The sequence below is a fragment of the Callorhinus ursinus genome, unplaced genomic scaffold (assembly GCF_003265705.2).
Source record: "Callorhinus ursinus isolate GAN/ISIS: 27379988/994484 unplaced genomic scaffold, GSC_fseal_2.0 scaffold40, whole genome shotgun sequence".
NCBI lineage: Eukaryota > Metazoa > Chordata > Mammalia > Carnivora > Otariidae > Callorhinus > Callorhinus ursinus.
Window position 1 is genome coordinate 9702954 of NW_027397102.1, and position 24546 is coordinate 9727499.

The window sequence follows — 24546 nt, forward strand, 5'->3', positions numbered from 1 at the left end:
CCCGCAGCGAATATCATTCTCAATGGGGAAAAACTGAGAGCCTTTCCCCTAAGGTCAGGAACATGGTAGGGATGTCTATTATCACCCCTGCTATTCAACATATTACTAGAAGTCCTAGCCTCAGCAATCAGACAACAAAAAGAAATAAAAGCCATCCAAATCGGCAAAGAAGAAGTCAAACTCTCACTCTTGGCAGATGATATGATACTATATGTGGAAAACCCAAAAGACTCCACCCCAAAACTGCTAGAACTCATACAGGAATTCAGTAAATTGGCAGGATATAAAATCAATGCACAGAAATCAGTGGCATTCCTATACACCAACAACAAGACAGAAGAAAGAGAAATTAAGGAGTCGATCCCATTTACAATTGCACCCAAAACCGTAAGATACCTAGGAATAAATCTACACAAAGAGGCAAAGGATCTATACTCAGAAAACTATAAAATACTCATGAAAGATATTGAGGAAGACACAAGGAAATGCAAAAAACCTTCCATGCTCATAGATTGGAAGAACAAATATTGTGAAGATGTCAATGCTACCTAGAGCAATCTACACATTTAATGCAATCCTTATCAAAATACCGTCCACTTTTTTCAAAGAAATGGAACAAATAATCCTAAAAGTTTTATAGAACCAGAAAAGGCCCCGAATAGCCAGAGGCATGTTGAAAAAGAAAAGCAAAGCTGGCGGCATCACAATTCCGGACTTCAAGCTCTATTAGAAAGCTGTAATCATCAAGATAGTATGGTACTGGCACAAAAACAGACACATAGATCAATGGAACAGAATAGAGAGCCCAGAAATGGGCTCTCAACTCTATGGTCAACTAATCTTCGACAAAGCAGGAAAGAATGTCCAATGGAAAAAAGTGTCTTCAACAAATGGTGCTGGGAAAACTGGACAGCCACATGCAGAAGAATGAAACTGGACCATTTCCTTACACCACACACAAAAATAGACTCAAAATGGATGAAAGACCCAAATGTGAGAAAGGAGTCCATCAAAATCCTAAAGAACACAGGCAGCAACCTCTTCGACCTCAGCCGCAGCAACTTCTTCCTAGGAACATCGTCAAAGGCAAGGGAAGCAAGGGCCAAAATGAACTATTGGAACTTCATCAAGATAAAAAAGCTTTTGCACAGCACAGGAAACAGTCCACAAAACCAAAAGACAACCGACAGAATGGGAGAAGATATTTGCAAATGGAATATCAGATAGAGGGCTAGTATCCAAAATCTATAAAGAACTTATCAAACTCAACACCCATAGAACAAATAATCCAATCAAGAAATGGGCAGAAGACATGGACAGACATTTTTCCAAAGAAGACATCCAAATGGCCAACAGACACATGAAAAAGTGCTCAACATCGCTCGGCATCAGGGAAATCCAAATCAAAACCTCAATGAGATACCACCTCACACCAGTCAGAATGGCTAAAATTAATGTCAGGAAATGACAGATGTTGGCCAGGATGCAGAGAAAGGGGAATCCTCCTACACTGTTGGTGGGAATGTAAGCTGGTGCAGCCACTCTGAAAAACAGTATGGAGCTTCCTCAAAAAGTTGAAAATAGAGCTACCCTATGACCCAGCAATTGCATTACTGGTTATTTACTCCCAAGATTCAAATGTAGTGATCCAAAGGGGTACGTGCACCCCGATGTTTATAGCAGCAATGTCCACAATAGCCAAAGTATGGAAAGAGCCAAGATGTCCATCGACAGATGAATGGATAAAGAAGATGTGGTATTTATATACAATGGAACATTATGCAGCCATCAAAAGGAATGAAATCTTGCCATTTGCAATGACGTGGATGGAATTGGAGGGTATTATGCTGTGTGACATAAGTCAATCAGAGAAAGATATGTATCATATGATCTCACTTATATGAGGAATTCTTAATCTCAGGAAACAAACTGAGGGTTGCTGGAGTGGTGGGGTGTGGGAGTCATGGGGTGGCTGGGTGATAGACAATGGGGAGGGTATGTGCTATGGTGAGCGCTGTGAATTGTGTAAGACTGTTGTATCACAGACCTATACCTCTGAAAAAAATAATACATTATATGATAAAAAAGAAGATAGTAGGAAGGGAAAAATGAAGGGGGGAATGCAGAGTGGCAGATGAACCATGAGACTATAGACTCTGAGAAACTGAGGGTTGTAGAGGGGAGGGGGTGGAGGGATGGGTTAGCCTGGTAATGGGTATTAAAGAGGGCACGTACTGAATGGAGCACTGGGTGTTATATAGCGAACAATGAATCATGGAACACTACATCAAAAAGGAATGATGTAATGTATGGTGATTAACATAACATAATAAAAAAATAAAGAAACATACTTAGCAAAAAAAAAGAAAACAAATTAAAATAAAAGCTATGGTACTAGAAGTTTTAAAAGAATTTCGTTAAAATGTTTTAAGCGTTATACTCTTCTGTAATATAGATTATGTAAACGTTAAGTTTTGGTATACTTAAATTTCATATTACATAATAGAACTGGGTGAACAAGAACACCTTTGCTGTTATGATTAAAGGTTTATAGATCTCTCTCTTTCATTCAACTCACATAAGGCAAACTAATAAAGCCTTTCTTTCTCCAGAAAGTCTTCTCTATCTTATAGTAGAATGAAAAGAATACTGGACTGAAAATCAACTCCAGCTCTGCCATTCATTGGTGTATGAGCATGACAAGATAAATTCTACACACCTTGGTTTGTCTAACTACACAATGATGGACCAGGTCCCTTTCAGCTCCAGAAATCTATGACTTATAAATATGTAAACAAAGACTCTTCTATTAAAAGAACATTCAAGCCAAAATGAAAAATAACTATTTATGTAAAACCTGGCCACTTTTTGCAAATTTACAGTCTTTCACAATAGGACAGTATCTATCTTTATATACAGACAGAAAAATCTTAGTGTGCAATTTAACAATGGAGGGTATATCTGAAGAAAAGATTAGTTTATGAAAAAGTATTCAAATAAGTATTATGCTAAGTGTGTTAGAAAATGTAAAAATGAGTATGACATTTAAACACTGAGGAGGAAGAATAAAAATGCACACAAATACATGACAAAGGAGAATGTATTAAGTGCTCTAATAAAGTACATACAACATAGTAATGGGAAGACAGTAGAGGAAAAGTAGAAGTCACTTTTTTTACAGGAGACGAGGGAAGAAGTCATAAATAATTGTTCCATAAGAACTTCTACTGGTCAACTCTTTGTTGGTTAAAAGTCTATGTACTTGAAAAAAGTAACACTTTGTTTACTTAAAATACAATAAAATTTAGATAGAACAGTCTTCTAATTAATCAGGTATTATTGTGTTTATATGGAGTGACACCATGAGATTTTCATTACTCTTGCCTCTTCTACTTTTGCTTAGTTTACAAGATACTTCTTGTTTTCCCTGTTTTACAAAAGGGACGTAGTAAAATGCCAATGTTTTTGAAGCCTGCAGTTTGGAGGTGAGGAGTTAGCTGAAACTGTTGTAGCAATAAAACACATAAAACTACCACCTCTCACCCCTACCATACTTTAACTGAATGAACAAAGTTTATGAACTCTGCATGGACAGGAGGCAAACAGAATCATCTTCTATATGCTTCTGGTGTTGGCATTCACCAATAGCAAGAAGAACATTTAAAAATTGTAATGAACTGCAATTAAGTAAAGCAACTGTCAAGCGATGATAGTAAGCCAAACCACGAGAGACTTTTAACTCCAGGAAAACAAAACAAAACAAAACAAAACAAAACAAAACAAAACTAAGTGTTGTGGAAAGGTAGGTGGGTGGAGGGTTGGGGTAACTGGGTGATGGACATTAAGGAGGGCACATGATGTGATGAGCACTGGGTGTTATACGCAGCTAATGGATCATTGAACACTATGCCAAAAACTAGTGATGTACTATATGTTAAAAGAAAAGAGATGATAGCAAATGCCACAATTCTCACAACTAAGGGGTGCTAGTTTAAGGAGTTATGGGCAACTGAAGAATAGTTTACCTTTATCACTAATTTAAAACAAACAAAAAAATCAAACTGTTAAAATGTACAGGAGATAGGTTTTTTTTTTTTTAGAAGGCTCATATAGTTCCTTTGCTCAGCATTTGCCACCATTTTCAGAAACATTTCAAAGACAGAACTAAAGTCACTTGATCCATAAGAAGGGAATACATGAAAGACCTTGTGAAATATTTCAACAATATCCCCCAATATCTTTTCCTATGTTAATTACTCCAGAATATCACACTAAAAGAGGAGGTGAGAATAAAACTAAACTTAAATATGTATTATTATTTTTCTTTTTTTTTTTTTTTAGCAGGGGGAGCAGCAGAGGGAGAAGCAGGCTCAATCCCAGGACTCTGGAAGTATGACCTAAGCCAAAGGCAGACGCTTAATCGACTGAGCCACCCACGTGCCCTGTATTATTATTTCTTAAGCACTAGACAGACTCAAACATAAAACACATGGAACATGGAAAACTGAAATCTAAGCATAATTGTCATATGAATCTCTATTTCAGCATTACATTCACTGTTGCTAGTTATTTTTTTAAAAGAAATGCAAGAGGATCATGTGTATAGATTTAAACATTGGACTTACTCCTTGGGAAAATGCATTTTCTAAAAAACAAACTGGCTGACTAAAACATACAAGTATTTATTGAATAATATTAGTAGTTTCAATCACTTTACATGGAGAGATACAAGAAACTATAAATAAACCAAACTGCAAAGAAATGGAATTTTGGAGAATTTAATCCCCAAATTTTAGATGAGAAAACTGAGGCAGCTAGTTAGTAGTTAACAAACTAATAATACTCCTGGCTTCCAATTGTGTGTTTTTTCTACTATACCACACGGTACACTTGTGTCATAGCTAAGATCCAAACATAATTCCTTATGTGTTTTTCTAATGTTTAAAAGGCAGTTACAATCAAATCCCTGATTTATTTACTCTATAATAATTAGGATATGAGATTTACTCCACAATATACTCTACAGATAAGCTAGTATTCTTGAGACAGTTATGTTTTATAATTAGCAGATATTACATATAAGCAATTCCTTTTGTCTTAAATTGTTTTCTACTTCAAATTGCAGCTTAAAGCTTCAGGACCCTATAAGCCACATACTGACAGCCTTTGGATTTTTGTTTTAAAACTCAAAATTTTGGGGCGCCTGGGTAGCTCAGTCGTTAAGCGTCTGCCTTCGGCTCAGGTCATGATCCCAGGGTCCTGGGATCGAGTCCCACATCGGGCTCCCTGCTCAGCGGGAAGCCTGCTTCTCCCTCTCCCACTCCCCCTGCTTATGTTCCTGCTCTTGCTGTGTCTCTCTGTCAAATAAATAAATAAAATCTTAAAAAAAATTAAAACTCAAAATTTTTAAATTATATACGTTAAAAGAGTTCATAGTCAAGGTTTGATTAATTTTTTTTCCCTAAATTAAATCAGGCCGGTTACACTGAAACTGTACTGCCTACTATGGCAGCCATTAGCCATATGTGGCTATTAAGCCTTTTAAAATATGGGTAGTCCAACTTGTAGTGAGCATAGTATAATGTATAAACTAGTTGAATCACTATGCTGTATACCTGAAACTAATGTAACATTGTGTGTCAACTACAAATAAAAAATGAAAAAAAAATTTTTTGAAAAATGTGGGTAGTCCAAATTTATATGGGCTCTAAGTATAAACTACACACCAGGTCCTTAAGACTTAGTATAAAAAAAAGAATGTAAAATATCTTATTAATTTTTATACTGTTTAGATATTGAAATGATATATTGTGGATATACCAGGTTAAATAAAAGATATTCTTAAAATTAATTTCACCTGTTTCTTTTTTGTTTTTTAATGTGGCCACTAGAATTTTTTAAATTACATATGTGGGTTACATTATATTTCTATTGGACAGCTCTAAGTTTTCAATAATAAGTATCTAGGTGGTACTGATAAAAAGTCTGTATATTCTCAAAGAGTAAGTTAACATTAAAACTGCATAATCACTAGTCAATGTCTGTGTTAAAGAAAAAATGATGTGTAAAAATACACTAAATGCAGAAATCAGCTCTAGTTGGCTTTAAATTTGCATTTTTCCCCAGTAGATTTACATTTTTAGTTTTGGTTAATACTGAAAATAGGTTATATTCCTTGAACACATATGAACTGATATGAGAGAAATATCGCCTAGAAGCATGGTAGAAAAAAAAGTCAGCCTTCATCTTGTTCAAACCACATATAAATGTGAGTTGACTTAAAAACAAATAAGGACATATAACACCATCGGATACTCTGCAAATACAGACTAGGGTATAACTTAAAGATTTCAGCAATTTAAAGTGAATGCAACAAAACCAAAGATATTTATAATTTATACCTTTGCTCCATCTGAAATATTGTCCCAGTTTCCACCACTCAATGAGAACTTGCCATTGCCTATACGTAGCAGTATCTCTTCAGGAGTATCATTGGGGCCATTAGCAAATGGAGTGTAGCTATTAATAAAATAGATTTTAAAAGACATTAGGGCCTAACATACAAATTAAATCTAATTAAAAGTGAAGAGTATAAGACAACATGCAAATATTTACTACAGCAAATTAAGAGTATCATCTAATATTTTCCTTCATTCTTCAAATTTTACATTTCAATGAACTTAATCCTAATGAATTAATTAATAGAGTCTTGCCTTCATCGATATTTTTTCCTTTGATCAGTTAATCAATGTAAAATAAAATAAAGGTGGCATTTCATGTAAAGCTATAGGCTTAAAATTGGACCAGAATAAAACATGAAAATTTTGTATTCTCCCAGGCAATAAGTTAGTAAACCAAATATACCTACTATGAAGAAATTGTCAATTTTATATTTAGAATGTATTTATTGATTAGTTCAAATTTATTCATTAGCATTTTATCAGTATTATCCATGGGAACAGGTTAACAATATTTTAATTAATGTCTATAAACAATGGGTTAAATATTTATATCAATATAACAAAAAACCTCTATAGTTGAGGACAAATAGATTGTACAAAGTTAAAGTAGTTTAAAAATTAATTACGGAATAACAAAAATGATCGGTTTTGTAACATTCTAACAGGTAGAACTGCAAATGGTATTCAAATTTGGGAATAGAAAGGCTTATGGTTAAGAAGTACGAGGAAGATATCTTAATATGCTAATGCTTAATTCTCTTATGTAACAATTAAGTAGAGATAACTACTCTTTGCTTTAATACTTCCTGTGGTCTATAACTAAATATTTTGTATAAGTATATAGCATATCTACAAATATTTGGAATACACTGATATATGTAATTACCACCAAGTCAATAAATAAATCAGTCACAATATTCATAACATATTTACAATACTCCTGTTATGTCAAGAATATTTAAATTATACTAAATGCCTTCTTTAAAAAGTCATACCTAAGTATATTATATAATTACATTATAATTCTTCAAATTCTGTTCTATGCCTTTTTCTACAGCCATAAATATTTATTCTTAAATAACATTATTATTAAGAGTATAACAGCACTTATATTATTTGTAAATTACCAACAGTAACATAATCCAATTATTCCTTTTTTTTAATATTTATCTTTTTCAGAGAAGGCTGCTGTGTATGTTTCTGAGTTTAGTATTCTGTTGCTATTTATATTTTTTATAAAGCTCAGTCTTACTTAATCTCTATCACCAGGAAAGCCAGAATTCAAGTATTTTAAAAATTTAAATAAGTATCAACAAGCTCAATGGGCAAATACCCATTAAAAGAAGAAATTATTTTATGTTCAAGTAAACATTTTCAAACCTTAATGCACTGAAAGTAAAATATCAAAATAAAAATATGTGCTTTATTTTTAGAAAAGTTTTAGTTCTAGTTGAAAATTTTTTTAATTTATATATCTGAATAATGCCTCATCAAACACCTTACTTCATGTTTTCACATTTTATAAATAAACAATAGATGATACTTTAAAATGTTCATAGCATTTTACTTAAGGCTATATTCATCTATCCATTTTATTTTTACAGATAGAGATATACAGATGAAATTCAAATTATGATGTGTATTATTTTGAATATATAAGTTTCTTACCCAGCCAGCATTGTGTAAAAAAGGACACCCAGGCTCCAAATATCACAAGCAGCATCATAGCCCTGTTGCATAAGAACCTGAGAAAGAAATACACATTATCTGGTATTACTCAGTATAAATTCAGTTTTATTATCCAAAAGACAGTTGTATTTCCAATAATCTCACAAATATTCACAATGTAAAAGCTTAGGTCATTTAAATCTTTTCAATAATAGATTCATGTAATGTCAAAGGCAAAGTCTTTTGCAATTAGCAGGCATTGAGTAAATGCTATTAATAAGGTGATTGAGTAACATGGGTCATTAAACAAAAAACAACTTTGAAGATATGATCCCTGACCCTAATGAGTTTTCACTCCTCCTCTTAGAAAAACCAGACACAGACAACAAAATTTAAGATTAATATTGTATAGAGAGCCTAATATGTACTATACACAATACTGTCTTTTCATCCTGACACTGACTCTATGAGGTAGATACTACTATTTCTATTTTTGAAGATGAGGAAACTAAGGCAAATATACTATAATTTGCCCAACATCACAAAACTAGTAAGTAGTACAGTTGGTATTCTTACTCTAGAGATTGTGCTTTTAATATCTATAATTGCCTCCTTACCATGCAAAAGATGGTAAGATAATATATGCTCTCATGAAAGCAAGATGAATTTATATTTTACATCAAAGCCTTATATGTTTTGGGAAAAGCAGTATATTTCTGGATCACAAAAACACATTTGATACATTCTGAATGGTTTCATTAATTTTTCATGCAATAGTTCAGCTAGTTGTTCTATGTCTTAGAGCTAGTGATTATAATATCAAATAATATGTTTATTATATATTCATGTGAGATTTCTCTATGAAATTAATAGAGTTTGTTGAAAAATAAAGAGATGACATGGATTGCAAGAACAAATACTATAAAAATCTCTATAGTACCCAAAACAATCTACACACTTAATGCAATCAAAACACCACCAGCATTTTTCAGAGTTAGAACAAACAATCCTAAACTTTGTATGGAACCACAAAAGACCCCAAACAGCCAAAGCAATCTTGAAAAAGAAAAGCAAAGCTGGAGGCATCACAATTCCAGACTTCAACTTATATTACAAAACTGGAATGATTAAGAAAACATGGTAGTGGCACAAAAATAAACACATAGTTCAATAGAACAGAAAACCCAGAAATGAATCCACAAATCTATGGTCAATTAATCGTTGACAAAGCAGGAAAGAATATCCAATGAAAAAAAGAGTCTTTACTTCTAAACAAATAACGCAACATATTTTAAGAAAAAAGAAAAAGAAGAAGATAGCAGGAGAGGAAGAATGAAGGGGAGTAAGTCAGAGGGGGAGACGAACCAGGAGAGATGATGGACTCTGAAAAACAAACTGAGGTTTCTAGAGGGGAGGAGGGTAGAGGGATGGGTTAGCCTGGTGATGGGTATTAAAGAGGGCACATTCTGCATGGAGCACTGGGTGTTATGAACAAACAATGAATCATGGAACACTACACCAAAACAAATGATGTAATATATGGTGATTAATATAACAATAAAAAATTAAAAAAAAAGAAAAAAAGAGTCTTTAACAAATGGTGTTGGGACAACAGGATAGCCACATGCAAGAGAATGAAACTGGACCACTTTCTAACACCATACAAAAAAATACACAAAATGGATTACAGACCAAAAAATGGATTAAAGACCTAAATTAAGACAGGAAACCATAACGATGTTAAAAAACAACTGAGGCAGTAACCTCTTTGACACTGGCCATAAGAATGTCTCTCTAGATAAGATTGGGCACATTCAGGGTGGAATGACGGGGAAGGAGAAAGAACAGCAAATAAAGACTAAATCCAGCAGAAGAAGAAAAATAATAAGGAGGAGCAGAAATCAATGAAATAGAAAACAAGAGTAAAAAAAATTTTTAAAAAGTTTTTCTTTCTTTACAATTTTGAGATGTAGTTTCTTCTAACAAACTGACCAAAATACACTCAGGATATAGTGTATTGCTCTGTTCTATTCAGCTGCCTGTTTATATTCCTTATTTTTTCTTTTTTGTATTTTAATTTTCATTTTACAGTTACAATCCATCCTTTAACTGTATTTAATTTATTTTTGTACATATATAAGTTTTTCTTTCTGTACCTTTTGGGATCTACTTTTCCAGCAAAAGGGCCAAAATACACACAGGATCCAGTGTATTCCTCTAGTCTGTTCATTTGTCTGATTATATCCTCTTTAAAAAAAAATTTTTTTTCAGTTTTGAGTCTCTTCTGATTTGTTTAGTATATATTTCTCTGGGGTTGTTATTGCCATTTCAGCACTTTGTTCTCTTGTCCATCTATTCTTCTCTGGATAGAATCACAAGAAGGAAAAACTCACCTCAAAAAAAGAGAACAAAAGGCAGGCAGTACTGACTGCCAGGGACCTAATCAGTACAGACATAAGTAAGATGTCAGAACTAGAGTTCGGAATACCAATTATGAAGATACAAGCTGAGCTTGAAAAAAGCATAGAAGACACTAGAGAATCATTTTCTGGAGAAATAAAAGGACTAAAATCTAATCAAGTCAAAATAAAACAGGCTATTAATGAGATGCCATATAAAATGGAGGCTCTAACTACTACGATAAATGAGGCAGAAGAGAGAATTAGTGATACAGAAGACAAAATGATGCAGAATAAAGAAGATGAGAAAAAAAAGATAAACAACTACTGGATCATGAGGGGAGAATTTGAGACATAACTGACACCAGAAAGTGAAACAATATTAGAATAATTGGGATCCCAGAAGAAGAGGAAAGGGAGAGGGGTAAGGGGTATACTGGAGCAAACTATAGCAGAGAAATTCCTTAATCTGGGGAAGGAAAGAGGCATCCAAATCCAGGAGGCACAGAAAACCCCCTTCAAAATCACCCCAACATACAATAGTGAAACATGCATATCTCAGAGACAAAGAGAAAATCCTGAAAGCAGCTCAGGACAAGAGGTCCATAACCTAAGAAATTAAGCAGACCTATCCACAGAGACCTGGCAGTCCAGAAAAGGCTGGCATGGCATATTCAGTGTACTAAATGGGAAGAACATGAAGCCAAGAATACTTTATCTAGCAAGGCTTTCATCCAGAATGGAAGGAGAGATGCAGAGCTTCCAAGGTAGAAAGAAACTAAAAGAATACGTGATCACTAAACCAGCCATGCAAGAAATATTGAGGGGGATCCTGTAAGTGAAGAGAGAGCCCAAGAATAACACAGACCAGAAAGGAACAGAGACAATCTATAGAAACAGGGAATTTACAGGTAATACAGTGGCACTAAATTCATATCCTTCAATAATTACTCTGAATGTAAATGGACTAAATACTCCAATCAGAAGACAAATGATATCAAAATGGATGAAAAAATGAGACCCATCAATATTCCACTTCAAACAGACACATTTTACACTGAAAGACACCTCCAGATTGAAAGTGAGGGGGTGGAGAACTATTTACCATGCTAATGGACATCAAAAGAAAGCTGGAGTGGCCATCCTTCTATCAGACAAACTAGATTTTAAACAAAAGACTGTAACAAGATATGAAGAAGGACACTGTATCATAACAAAGGGGTCTATTAAACAAGAAGACTGAACCATTGTAAATATTTATGCCCCTAAATTGGGAGAAGCCAAATATATAAACCAATTAATAAGAAAATCATTGATAATAATACAATTATAGAGGGGACTTTAACACCCCACTCACAGTAATGGACAGATCATCTAAGCAGAAGATCAACAAGAAAACAAGGGCTTTGAATGACACAGAGGACCAGATGGACTTAACAGATATATACAGAGCATTCCATCCTAAAGTAAAAGAATACACATTCTTCTCGAGTGCACATGGAACATTCTCCAGAAGAGATCACATAGTAGGTCACAAATAAGGTTTCCATGGATACCAAAAGTTTGAGATTATTCCCTGCATATTTTCAGACAATGCTTTGAACCTGGAACACAATCACAAGAGGAAAGTCAGGAAGAACTCAAATACATGGAGACTAAAGAGCATCCTATTAAAGAATGAATGGGTCAACCAGGAAATTAAAGAAGAATGAAAAAAATTCATGGAAACAAAATAAAATGAAAACACAACTGTTCAAAATCTTTGGGATGCAGCAAAGGCAGTCCTAAGAGGAAAGTATATAGCAATACAAGCCTTTCTCAAGAAACAAGAAAGGTCTCAAATACACAACCTAACCTTACACCTAAAAGGGAAGGAGAAAGAACAGCAAATAAAGACTAAATCTAGCAGAAGAAGAGAAATAATAAGGAGGAGCAGAAATCAATGAAATAGAAAACAAAAGAAGAGTAGAACAGATCAATGAAACTAGGAGCTGGTTGTTTGAAACAATAAGATTGATAAACCCCTGGCTAGACTTATCAAGAAGAAAAGAGAAAGTACCCAAGTAAATAAAATCATGAATGAAAGACGAAGATCACAAACAACATCAAAGAAATACAAGCAATTTTAAGAACATATTATGAGCAACTATATGCCGACAAATTAGACAATCTGGAAGAAATGTATGCATTCCTAGAAACAGATAAACTACTAGAGACATAAACTACCAAAACGTTAACAGGAAGAAACAGAAAACCTGAACAGACCAACAACCAGGAAAGAAATTGAAGCAGTAATCAAAAATTTCCCGACAGACAAGAGTCCAAGGCCAGATGGCTTCCCAGGGGAATCCTACCAAACATTTGAAGAATTAATACCTATTCTTCTGAAGCTGTTTCAAAAAATAGAAATGGAACAAAACATCCAAATTCTTTCTATGAGGCCAGCACTATATTGATCCCAAAACCAAAGACCCCACCAAAAAGGAGATTTACAGACCAATATCCGTGATGAACATGGATGCCAAAATTCTCACCAAAATACCAGCCAATAGGATCCAACAGAACATTAAAAGGATTATTCACCACGCCTACGTGGGATTTATTTCTGGGCCCCAAGGGTGATTCAACATCCACAAATCAAGTAATTTGATACATCATATTAACAAAAGAAAGGTCAAGAACCATACGATCCTCTCAATAGATGCAGAGAAAGCATTTGACAAAATACAGCATTCTTTGATTAAAACTCTCCAAAGTGTAGGGATAGAGGGAACATACCTCAATGTCATAAAAGCCATCTACGAAAAGCCTACAGTGAATATCATTCTCAATGGGGAAAAACTGTGAGCTTTTCCCCTAAGGTCAGGAACACAACAGGGATGTCCACTATCACCACTGTTGTTCAACGTAGTACTAGATGTCCTAGCCTCAGCAATCAGAGAACAAAAAGAAAAGACATCCTAATCAGCAAAGAAGAAGTCAAACTCTCACTGTTTGCAGATGATATGATACTTTATGTGGAAAACCCAAAAGACTCCACCCCAAAACTGCTAGAACTCATACAGGAATTCAGCAACGTGGAAGGATATAAAATCAATGCACAGAAATCAGTTGCATTATATACACTAACAATGACACAGAAGAAAGAGAAATTAAGGAGTCAATCCCATTTATAATTGCACCAAAAGCCAGATACCTGGAATAAACCTAACAAATGAGGCAAAGGATCTGTACTCAGAAAACTATAGAACGCTCAAGAAAACATTGAGGAAGACACAAAGAAATAGAAAAAATGTTCCATGCTCATGGACTGGAAGAACAAATATTGTTAAATTGTCCATGCTACCTAAAACAATCCATTCAATGCAATCCCTATCAAAACACCATGAACTTTTTTCACAGAGCTGGAACAAACATTCCTAAAATTTGTATGGAATAGAAAACACTCTGAAGAGCCAAAGGAATGTTGAAAAAGAAAACCAGAACTGATGGCATCACAATTCTGGACTTAAAGCTGTATTACAAAGTTGTAATCGTCAAGAAAATATGGTATTGGCACAAAAACAGACACATAGATCAATGGAACAGAAAGAGAACTGAGAAATGGATCCTCAATTCTATGGTAAACTATTCTTTGACACAGCAGGAAAGAATATCCAGTGGAACAAAGACAGTCTCTTCAACAAATGGTGTTGGGAAAATTGGACAGCCACATGCAGAAGAATGAAACTGGAGAAATTCCTTATACCATACACAAAAATAGACTCAAAATGGATGAAAGACCTAAATGTGAGTCAGGAATCCATTAAAATCCTAGAGGATAACACAGGCAGCAACCTCTGTGACCTTGGCCACAGCAACTTCTTTCAAGACACATCTGAAAAGACAGAAATGAACTACTGGGACTTCATCAAGATAAAAAGCGGTTGCACAGCAAAGGAAACATTTGACAAAACCAAAAGACAACAAACAATGGGAGAATATATTTGTAAATGACACATCAGATAATGGGCTACTATCCAAAATCTTTAAAGAACTTATCAAACTCAATACCCAAAGAACAAATAATGGAATCAAGAATTACGCAGAAAACTTAAACAGACATTTCTCCCACAAAAACATACAAATGCCAAAAGACACATGAAAAAGTGTTCCCCATCACTCGGCATTAGGGGAATACAAATCAAAACCACAAGCAATACCACCTCACACCAGTCAGAATGGCTAAATTTAACAAGTCAATAAATGATAGATGTTGGCGAGGATGCAGAGAAAGGGAAGACTCTTACACTGTTGGTGGGAATGCAAACTGGTACAGCCGCTCTGGAAAACAGTATAGAGGTTTCTCAAAAAGTTGAAAATAGAGCTACCCTACAACCTAGCAATTGTATTACTGGGTATTAACCCCAAAGATAAAAATGTAGTGAACTGAAGGGGCACCTATACCCCAATGTTTATAGCAGCAATGTCCACAAAAGTCAAACTATGGAAAGAGCCCAGATGTCCATTGACAGATGAATGGATAAAGAACATGTAGGATTTTTGGGGCAAAAATGGCAGAGGAGTAGGGGATCCTATCTCAACTGGTCCCCTGAATTCAGCTGGGTATCTACCAGACCACTCTGAACACCCACAAAATCAGACTGAGATGTAAGAAGATGTATCTGGATCTCTATAAACAGAATATCACTGGTGGATGGTTTCAAGTATGAAGCAGGGAGCTGTTATTCTGGCGGCAAATATCGGAAGATAAATGGAGTGGGGAGGGAGCCTCTGGGATCCTTTGCCTCTGGAGTGCAAAAGCCTCCTGTGCTGGAGACTGGGCAAAGACTTGCAGACCGGTAGTGTTGGGGAAAGGACTTTAGGGCAGTCCCCTGGAATTGAAACCTGAAGCTCTGAGGGCACATGTGCGAACTGGGGGTGGCTGGCGGTTTTAGAAGCACAAAGAGCAGAGACATGCCTGGACATGGAGGCAAGGACAGGGGGTGCTGCTGTGGGGCACATAACCCAGGACACTGCTGTTTTAGCAGCACTGACACAAATGGAGACTGCGGCCTGGACAGATCACTGAAGAACAGACTGTGATGTCTCTGTTCTGAGGCAGATATTTGGAAATGGTCACTTCTGCTCTAAGTCTTGGAAGAGAAATGGAAATCTGCCAGGGAAAGCAACCGAAGAACAAAAGCCCCCCAAAACCGGTTTTCACTAAGTCCATACAGCCCCAACACACACAGGGAGCAGAGCAACTCGGCCCAAACAGGGTTGCTTGAGAAATAGTGCAGCAGGCCCCTCCCCCAGAAGACAGGCTGGAAGAACAAGAGGCCGGCAACCCTAAGGTCCCAATAAAACAGGTGCATCTTGCTTGGGTTCTGGTCAATAATTTAGACTCTGTACATCCCCTCAACCAACCCTCAACAGAATGACTAAGAGGAGGAACCCCCAAAATAGGAAAGACTTAGACTGTGACCTCTGCCGCAGAACTAATGGATGTGGATCTAAGTTAGATGTCAGAAATGGACTTCAGGGCCACAGTTATGAAGACAATAGCTAGGATGGAGAAAACGATTAATGGCAACATAGATTCTCTAAGGGCAGAAATGAGAGCTGATCTGGCAGAACTTAAAAATACTATCAATGAGATACTATCTAATCTAAATACTCTAACAGCTAGGGTAAACAAGGGAGAAGAATGAATTAGTGATCTAGAAGACAGAGAAAACAAGGAACAGGAGGAGGCCTGGAACAAACAGCTTAAAATCCATGAAAACAGAATTAGAGAAATAAGTGACATTATGGAACATTCCAATGTCAGAATCACTGGGATCCCTGAGGGGATGGAGAGAGAGAGAGGACTTGAAGATATATTTGAGCAAATCATAGCTGAGAACTTCCCTAATCTGGGGAATGAAATGAGCATTCTTGTCCTGGAGGAAAAGAGGACCCCTCCCAAGATCAAGAACAGACTAATGCCCCAACAAGTAATAGTAAAACTCACAAATCTTAGAACCAATGAAACCATTGTAAGGGAACGTTGGGGAAAGAGATTCCTTATGTACAGAGGGAGGAACATCAGAATAACGTCAGACCTGTCCACAGAGACTGGACAAGCCAGAAAGAGCTGGCAAGACATATTCAGGGTGCTAAATGAGAAGAACATGCAGCCAAGAATACTTTATCCGGCAAGACCGTCATTTCAAATGGATGGAGAGATGCAGAACTTCCAAGACTGGCAGAAACTGAAAGAATATGTGACCACTAAGTCAGCACTGCAAGAAATATGAAGGGGGATTCTATAAAAGGAGAAAGACCCCAAGAGTGATATAGAACAGAAATTTACAGAGACAATCTATAGAAACAAGGATCTCACAGGCAACATGATGACAATAAAATCATATCATTAAATAATCACTCTCAACATGAATGGCCTAAATGCTCCCTAGAAATGGCACAGGGTTGCACACTGGATAAAAAGACAGGACCCATACATATGCTGCCTAAAAGAAACTCATTTTGAACCTAAAGATACATCCAGACTGAAAATGAAGGCATGGAGATTCATCTTTCATGGCAACAGACCACAAAAGAAAGCTGGGGTACCAATTCTCATATCGGACAAATTAGATTTTAAAGTAAAGACTGTAGTAAGAGACACAGAAGGACACTATAACATTCTTAAAGGGTCTATCCAACAAGAATATCTAACAATTGTAAATATCTATGCCCCCAACATGGGAGCAACCATCTACATAAGCCAACTCTTCACCAAAATAAAGAGACATATTGATAATAATATATTAATTGTAGGAGACCTAAACCCTCCACTCTCAGCAACAGACAGATCATCTAAGCAGAAAATCAAGAAAGAAACAAGAGCTTTGAATGACACTGGACCAGATGGACCTCATAGATATATACAGAACATTCCACCCTAAAACAAGAGAATACTCATTCTTCTTGAGTGCACATGGACCTTTCTCCAGAATACACCTCACACTGGGTCACAAATCAGGGCTAAACAGATACCAAAAGACTGAGATTATTCCCTGCATATTCTCAGATCATAATGCTTTAAAACTGAAACTCAATCATAAGAAAACATTTGGAAGAAATTCAAACACTTGGAAGCTAAAGACCACTCTGCTTAAGAATGTTTGGGTCAACCAGGAAATCAAAGAACTTAAACAATTCATGGAAACCAATGAGAACAAAAACACATTGGTCCAAAACCTATGAGCTACAGCAAAAGCAGTCCTAAGGGGGAAATACACAGCCATCCAAGCCTCACTCAAAAAAGTAGAAAAATCCCGAATTCACCAACTAACTCTACACCTTAGAGAACTGGAGAAGAAACAACAAATGATGCCAAAGCCATGCATTAGAAGAGAAATAATTAAGAGTAGATCAGAGATCAATGAATTAGAAACCAGAAATACAGTAGAGTAGATCAATGAAACTAGAAGCTGGTTCTTTGAAAGAATTAGTAAGATTGATAAACCACTGGCCAGACTTATCCAAAAGAAAAGAGAAAGGACCCAAGTTAATAAAATTATGAATGAAAGGGGAGAGATCACGATTAACAGCAAGGAAATAGAAACAATTATTAGAAATTATTATCAACAACTATATGTCAATAAATTAAGCAACCTGGAAGAGATAGATGTCTTCCTGGGAAACCTATAAACTACCAGGACTGAAACAGGAAGAAATTGACAACATGAATAGACCAATAACCAGTAATGAGATCGAAGAAGTGATCCAAAACCTCCTGAAAAACGAGAGACCAGGGCCTGATGGATTCCCTGGGGAATTCTACCAAACATTCAAAGAAGAAATAATACCTATTCTCCTGAAGCTGTTTCAAAAATAGAAACAGAAGGAAAGCTTCCAGACTCATTCTATGAGGCCAGTTTTACCTTGATCCCCAAATCAGCCAGAGACCCCATCAAAAAGGAGAATTTCAGACCGATATCCCTGATGAATATGGATTCCAAAATCCCCAACAAAATCCTAGCTAACAGGATCCAACAATACATTTTTTAAAAGATTTTTTATTTATTTATTTGACAGAGAGAGATAAAGCGAGAGAGGGAACACAAGCAGGGGAAGAGGGAGAGGGAGAGGGAGAAGCAGACTTCCCGTGGAGCAGGGAGCCCAATCGGGGCTCGATCCCAGGATCCTGGGATCATGACCTGAGCCAAAGGCAGACACTTAACAACTGAGCCACCCAGGAGCCCCAGGATCCAACAACACATTAAAAGGATCATCCACCACGACCAAGTGGGATTTACACCCGGGATGCAAGGGTGGTTCAACATTCGCAAATCAATCAATGTGATAGAACACATTAATAAGAGGAGGGAGAAGAAGCATATGGTTCTCTCAATCGATGCAGAAAAAACATTTGACAAAATACAGCATTCTTTCCTAATTAAAACTCTTCAGAGTATAGGGATAGAGGGAAAATTCCTCAAGTTCATAAAATCCATCTATGAAAAACCCACAGCGAATATCATCCTCAATGTGGAAAAGCTGAGAGCCTTTCCCTTAAGATCAGGAGCATGTCAAGGATGCCCACTCTCACCACTATTGTTCAACATAGTACTAGAAATCCTAGCAACAGCAATCAGACAACAAAAAGAAATAACATATATTCAAATTGGCAAAGAAGAAGTCAAACTCTCTTCACAGATGACATGATACTTTATGTGGAAAACCCAAAAGACTCCACCCCCAAATTACTAGAACTCATACAGCAATTCAGTAATGTTGCAGATTATAAAATCAATGCACAGAAATCAGTTGCTTTCTTATACACTAACAATGCAAGTGTAAAAAGAGATATCAGAGAATCAATTCCATTTACAATAGTACCACAATCCATAAGATACCTCGGAATAAACCTAACAAAAGAGGTAAAGGATCTTTACTCTAGGAACTACAGAACACGCATGAAAGAAATTGAAGACACAAAAAATGGAAAAATATTGCATGCTCATAATCAGAAAATAAACATTGTTAAAATGTCTCTGATACCCAGAGCAATTTATACCTTCACTGCTATCCTGATCAAAATTCCAAAGACATTTTTCAAAGGGCTGGAACAAACAATTCTAAAATTTGTATGGAGGGTGCCTGGGTGGCTCAGTTGGTTAAGTGACTGCCTTTGGCTCAGATCATGATCCTGGAGTCCCGGGATCGAGTCCCACATTGGGCTCCCTGCTCAGCAGGGAGTCTGCTTCTCCCTCTGACCCTCTTCCCTCTCGTGTTCTCTATCTCTCAAATAAATAAATAAAATCTTTAAAAAAATAGAAAAAAATAAAATGTGTATGGAATCAGAAGAAATCCTGAATCGCCAAGGAAATGTTGAAAAAGATAAAAAAAGCTGGGTGTATCATGTTGCCCAATGTCAAGCTATACTACAAAGCTGTGATCAACAAGACAGCATGGTCCTGGCACAAAAATAGACATGTACACCAATGGAACAGAATAAAGAGCCCAGACATGGACCCTCAACTCTATGGTCAAATAATCTTCGACAACACAGGAAAAAATATGCAATGGAAAAAAGAAAGTCTCTTCAATAAATGGTGCTGGGAACATTGGATGGCTATATACAGAAGAATGAAATTCGACCATTCTCTTACACTATACACAAAGATAAACTCAAAATGGATGAAAGACCTCAATGTGAGACAGGAATCCATCAAAATCCTAGAGCAAAACATAGGCAGTAACCACTTCAATATTGGCCACAGCAACTTCTTTCAAGAGACATCTCCAAAGGCAAGGGAATCGAAAATGAAAATGAAGTTTTGGGATTTCATCAAGATAAAAAGTTTCTGCACAGCAAAGGAAGCAGTCAACAAAACAAAGAGGCAACCCACAGAATGGGAGAAGATATTTGTAAATGACACTACAGACAAAGGGCTGATATATAGCACTTCTCAAACTCAACACCCAAGAAACAAATTATCAAGTCAAAAAATGGGCAGAAGACTTGAGTAGACACTTCTCTAAAGAACACATACAAATGGGTAACAGATACATGAAAAAATGTTCATCATCATTCGCCATTAGGTAAATTCAAATCAAAACTACATTGAGATACCACCTTACACCAGTTAGAATGGCAAAAATTGACAAGGCAAGAAACAACAAATTTTGGCAAGGATGTGGAGAAAGGGGAACCCTCTTACATTGTTGGTGGGAATGCAAGTTGGTACAGCCACTATGGAAAACAGTGTGGAGGTTCCTCAAAAAGTTAAAAATAGAGCTACCCTATGACCCAGCAATTGCACTATTGGGTATTTACCCCAACGATACAGATGTAGTGAAAAGAAGGGCAATATGCACCCCAGTGTTCATAGCAGCTATGTCCACAATAGCCAAACTGGAAAGAGCCGAGATGCCCTTCAACAGAGGAATGGATAAAGAAGACGTGGTTCATATATACAATGGAGTATTACTCAGTCATCGGAAAGATGAATACCCAACTTTTCATCAGCATGGATGAAACTGGAGAAGATTATGCTAAGTGAAATAAGTCAAACAGAGAAAGTCAATTATCATATGGTTTCACTTATTTGTGGAACATAAGGAATAACCTGGAGGACATTAGTAGAAGGAAGGGTAAAACTGAAGGGGGGATAATCAGAGGGGAGACGAACCATGGGAGACTATGGACTCCAAGAAACAAACTGAGGGTTTTAGAGGGGAGGGGGTGGGGGATGGGTTTGCCCGGTGATGGGTATTAAGGAGGGCACATATTGCATGGATTACTGTGTGTTCTACAGAAACAATGAATCCTGGAACACTATATCAAAAACTAATGAACTACTGTATGGTGGCCAACATAACATAATAATTAAAAAAATTAAAAATAAAAATAAAAATAAAAAAACAATGACTAAAGTAAAAAAAAATAATAAAGTAACTCAGGGAAGTAGGAAGTGGAATGTTGATGTAACAAGATTGGCCATGTTTATCAAAAAAAAAAAAGAAGTGGTATATATATACAATGGATTACTACTCAGCCATCAAAAAATGCAATGACGTGGATAGAACTAGAGACTATTATGCTAATCAAAATACGTCAGTCAGAGAAAGATGAATATTATGTGATTTCACACCTATGTGAAATTTAAGAAGCAAAAGGTGCAAAGGAGAAAAAAAAGAGACAGAAAGGCAAAGCAAGCAATAGCCCCTTAATTATAGAGAATAAACTGATGGTTACCAGAGGGAAGGTGGGTTGGAGGATGGGTTAAATAAGTGATGCGGATTAAAGAGGGCACTTGAGATGAGCATTGGGTGGTATATGGAAATGCTGAATCACTATATTGTACACCTGAAATTAATATTACACTGTATGTTAACTACCTGGAATTTAAATAAAAACTTAAAAATATAAAAAAATAAATAAATCCACTGCTAAAGCTTTTAGGCATAAAAACAAATTATAAATATTATTAATGCATTAAACATTGTGGATTGCATAAGCAGCAGCATGGACATTTTATTTATAAGAGGCTAAAAATATTAATGTTTGGCTTTGACAATTACCAGACATGAATAATGAATATCTATCTGACATAAAATTCAAGATAGAAATTTTTCCTAGTCAAAGAATACTTATAAGAACAATCAAGTGCATGTATTGAATGGAGCAGTGGGTATTATATGCAAACAATGAATCATGGAACACTACATCAAAAACTAATGATGTGGGGTGCCTGGGTGGCTCAGTTGTTAAGTGTCTGCCTTCAGCTCAGGTCATGATCCCAGGGTCCTGGGATCAAGCCCTGCATCGGGCTCCCTGCTCCTTGGGAAGCCTGCTTCTCCTGCTCCCACTGCTTGTGTTTCCTCTCTTGCTGTGTCTCTCTCTGTCAAATAAATAAATAAAATCTTAAAAAAAAAAAATAATGATGTAATGTATGGTGATTACCATAACATAATAAAATAAAATTTTAAAACAAAGATCATGTGCAAACTTGAAAAGCTAATATCAAAATACCTATATAACTAGCTTATGTAAGTAATAGTGGGGACCACAAAGGCTCTAATGAATAATGAGTTATTGCTAAACAACTCACATCAGACAACTTCCATCCAATTTATTGTATGTTCCTTTAAGTCAGGCTCATTTTTATACCTAAGTACACATTAAACATTAGTAAAAAATATCATGTGTTTACTTTTATAAAGAATAAAATATTTCTGGAGATATATTAATTTTTGCAACACAGTTATAGTAGAAAAGGACATCAATGAAGTAAACCTTAGAAGGTTGATTGATACATATCAAAAAATGAAGAAATACTTCTTCCTTATTAATAAGCCAAAATTGTACTAATTAGAATATCTCTTAGCAAATAAGGACTCTCTTTACTATGATGAGACAGTGAATTTATACTCCCATAAATGCTATTATTTATTCAAATATCTGCATTGATACTTGAATATTTCTGATTCTAGTTTAAAAGATAATGTATTTCATATATTTTATTACTAATTTTTGAAAAGGTCTGAAATTTTAGAAAGAAATCTAATTAAAAATTATAAATATTAATTTAATTATAAATATTAATTTATTGCTAGCAGAGGCTTCAGCACTTGATCATAAAACCTTTCAAAGTATTTTGAAAATACAAATAGTACCCAAAGATAGCTGAAGCACTAATTATGGAGAAGTGGTCTCCAGGCGCCCACTTGAAAACCTTCACTACTACAGGAGAAGGGGTTATGATGGTGGAGTATGAAGGGGACCCTATGCTTGCATCATCTCTCGAAAACAGACAGATAAATATCAAATCATTCTGAACACCCAGGAAATCAATGGGAGGACGGACAGAACAAATTGCACAAGTACAGGGAGAAAAGAGGCCACATCATGGAAGGTAGGAGGTGCAGAGGCATGATGTGGGGGAAAAAAGAATCATAGGTGTTGCAGAATGGAGGGAGCTCTGTTGACAGAGAGGGGAGAGAGAGAAAGATTGAGGAGTGCACAGGGGATTGCATAAGAAAAACATTTCCCCCAAACCTCTGACTGGGAAAACAAGAGGAACTGAGGGGTCCTAGGCTGCATGAGGAGAAACAGTTCCCACTCTTCGGAGTGCATTTAGGAGAGGCAGCACTGCCTCTCTGAGGACAAGAGTCAGGTGTCATTGCACTGCCTCACTCATTAGCATAAGAGAAGAGACACCTGATGAGGGAAGCTAACCCGGACACCAGCATTTTGCTCTTCTTTACTATAAACTCTAATCCTCTGTACACTCATGCAACTGCCCTTCAGGGACAATGCAGCACCAGCCACAGTGTGGTGAGACCCTTCCCCAGAGGATCAGTGTGGGTCCAGGCCATGCTGGTTTCCTAAAATTTGGAGTTTTGAAACCTAGCTGGCATGCCTGAGATAAAACACAGGATCACTGAGCCACCAGGTGGGCAACGGCTCAGATACAGACAGAGGGAAGGCAAAAATCTGAGGGATGCCTAGGACACACAAGGAGAGACTGTTCACTCTTCCGTGAGGGTGAACTGAACAGCTATGGGTGCGAACATCCCTCTCTGGGGACAAGAGAGCAGACTGACGCCATTTCTCCCCTTGCCCATCAGCACAGATGGAATTCAGTGAGCAGCATAGCAACCACAGTGAAGACTTGAGCTGCTTACACCAAGCCCTGTCCCCCTGTGCTCTGCAGGTGATTTTTCACTAAGGCAAGAGTGCCTGAGAGTCACATCAGCGGTGGGCTCCTCCCCCAAAAGACAAGTACAACCCCCTGTCCCCTGCACACACCAAATCAACTGACCATAGAATACTGCAAAGCTTCAGCTCTAGTGGAAATAGGATTTGGCCTCTTTTAACATGCAGACAACTACTTAAAACTCAACACACACTGGACAAGGTCCAAACACTCTCCACCGCAGGCAAGGAAAACGGTGCAGGGGACTGACCTGAGGAAAAGAGCAGCCAAAACACAACAGCAGAGTGCACACAGCATACACCAGAAATAATTCCCGAAGAA

At 36.5% G+C, this 24546-nt stretch overlaps 1 protein-coding gene across 3 annotated transcripts in view; it reads right to left on the reverse strand.

Moving 5' to 3' along the window:
- RPS6KA6 (ribosomal protein S6 kinase A6) overlaps positions 1-24546 on the reverse strand; it is a 196037-nt gene that overhangs the window by 22395 nt on the left and 149096 nt on the right. For all 3 annotated transcript variants that reach the window (XM_073880924.1, XM_073880923.1, XM_025879483.2), the window contains 2 exons: positions 8130-8206; positions 6402-6519 (listed from right to left, as the gene is read on the reverse strand). In XM_073880924.1, the coding sequence (XP_073737025.1) occupies positions 6402-6519; positions 8130-8206 (195 nt within the window). The remainder of the gene's footprint in view (positions 1-6401; positions 6520-8129; positions 8207-24546) is intronic.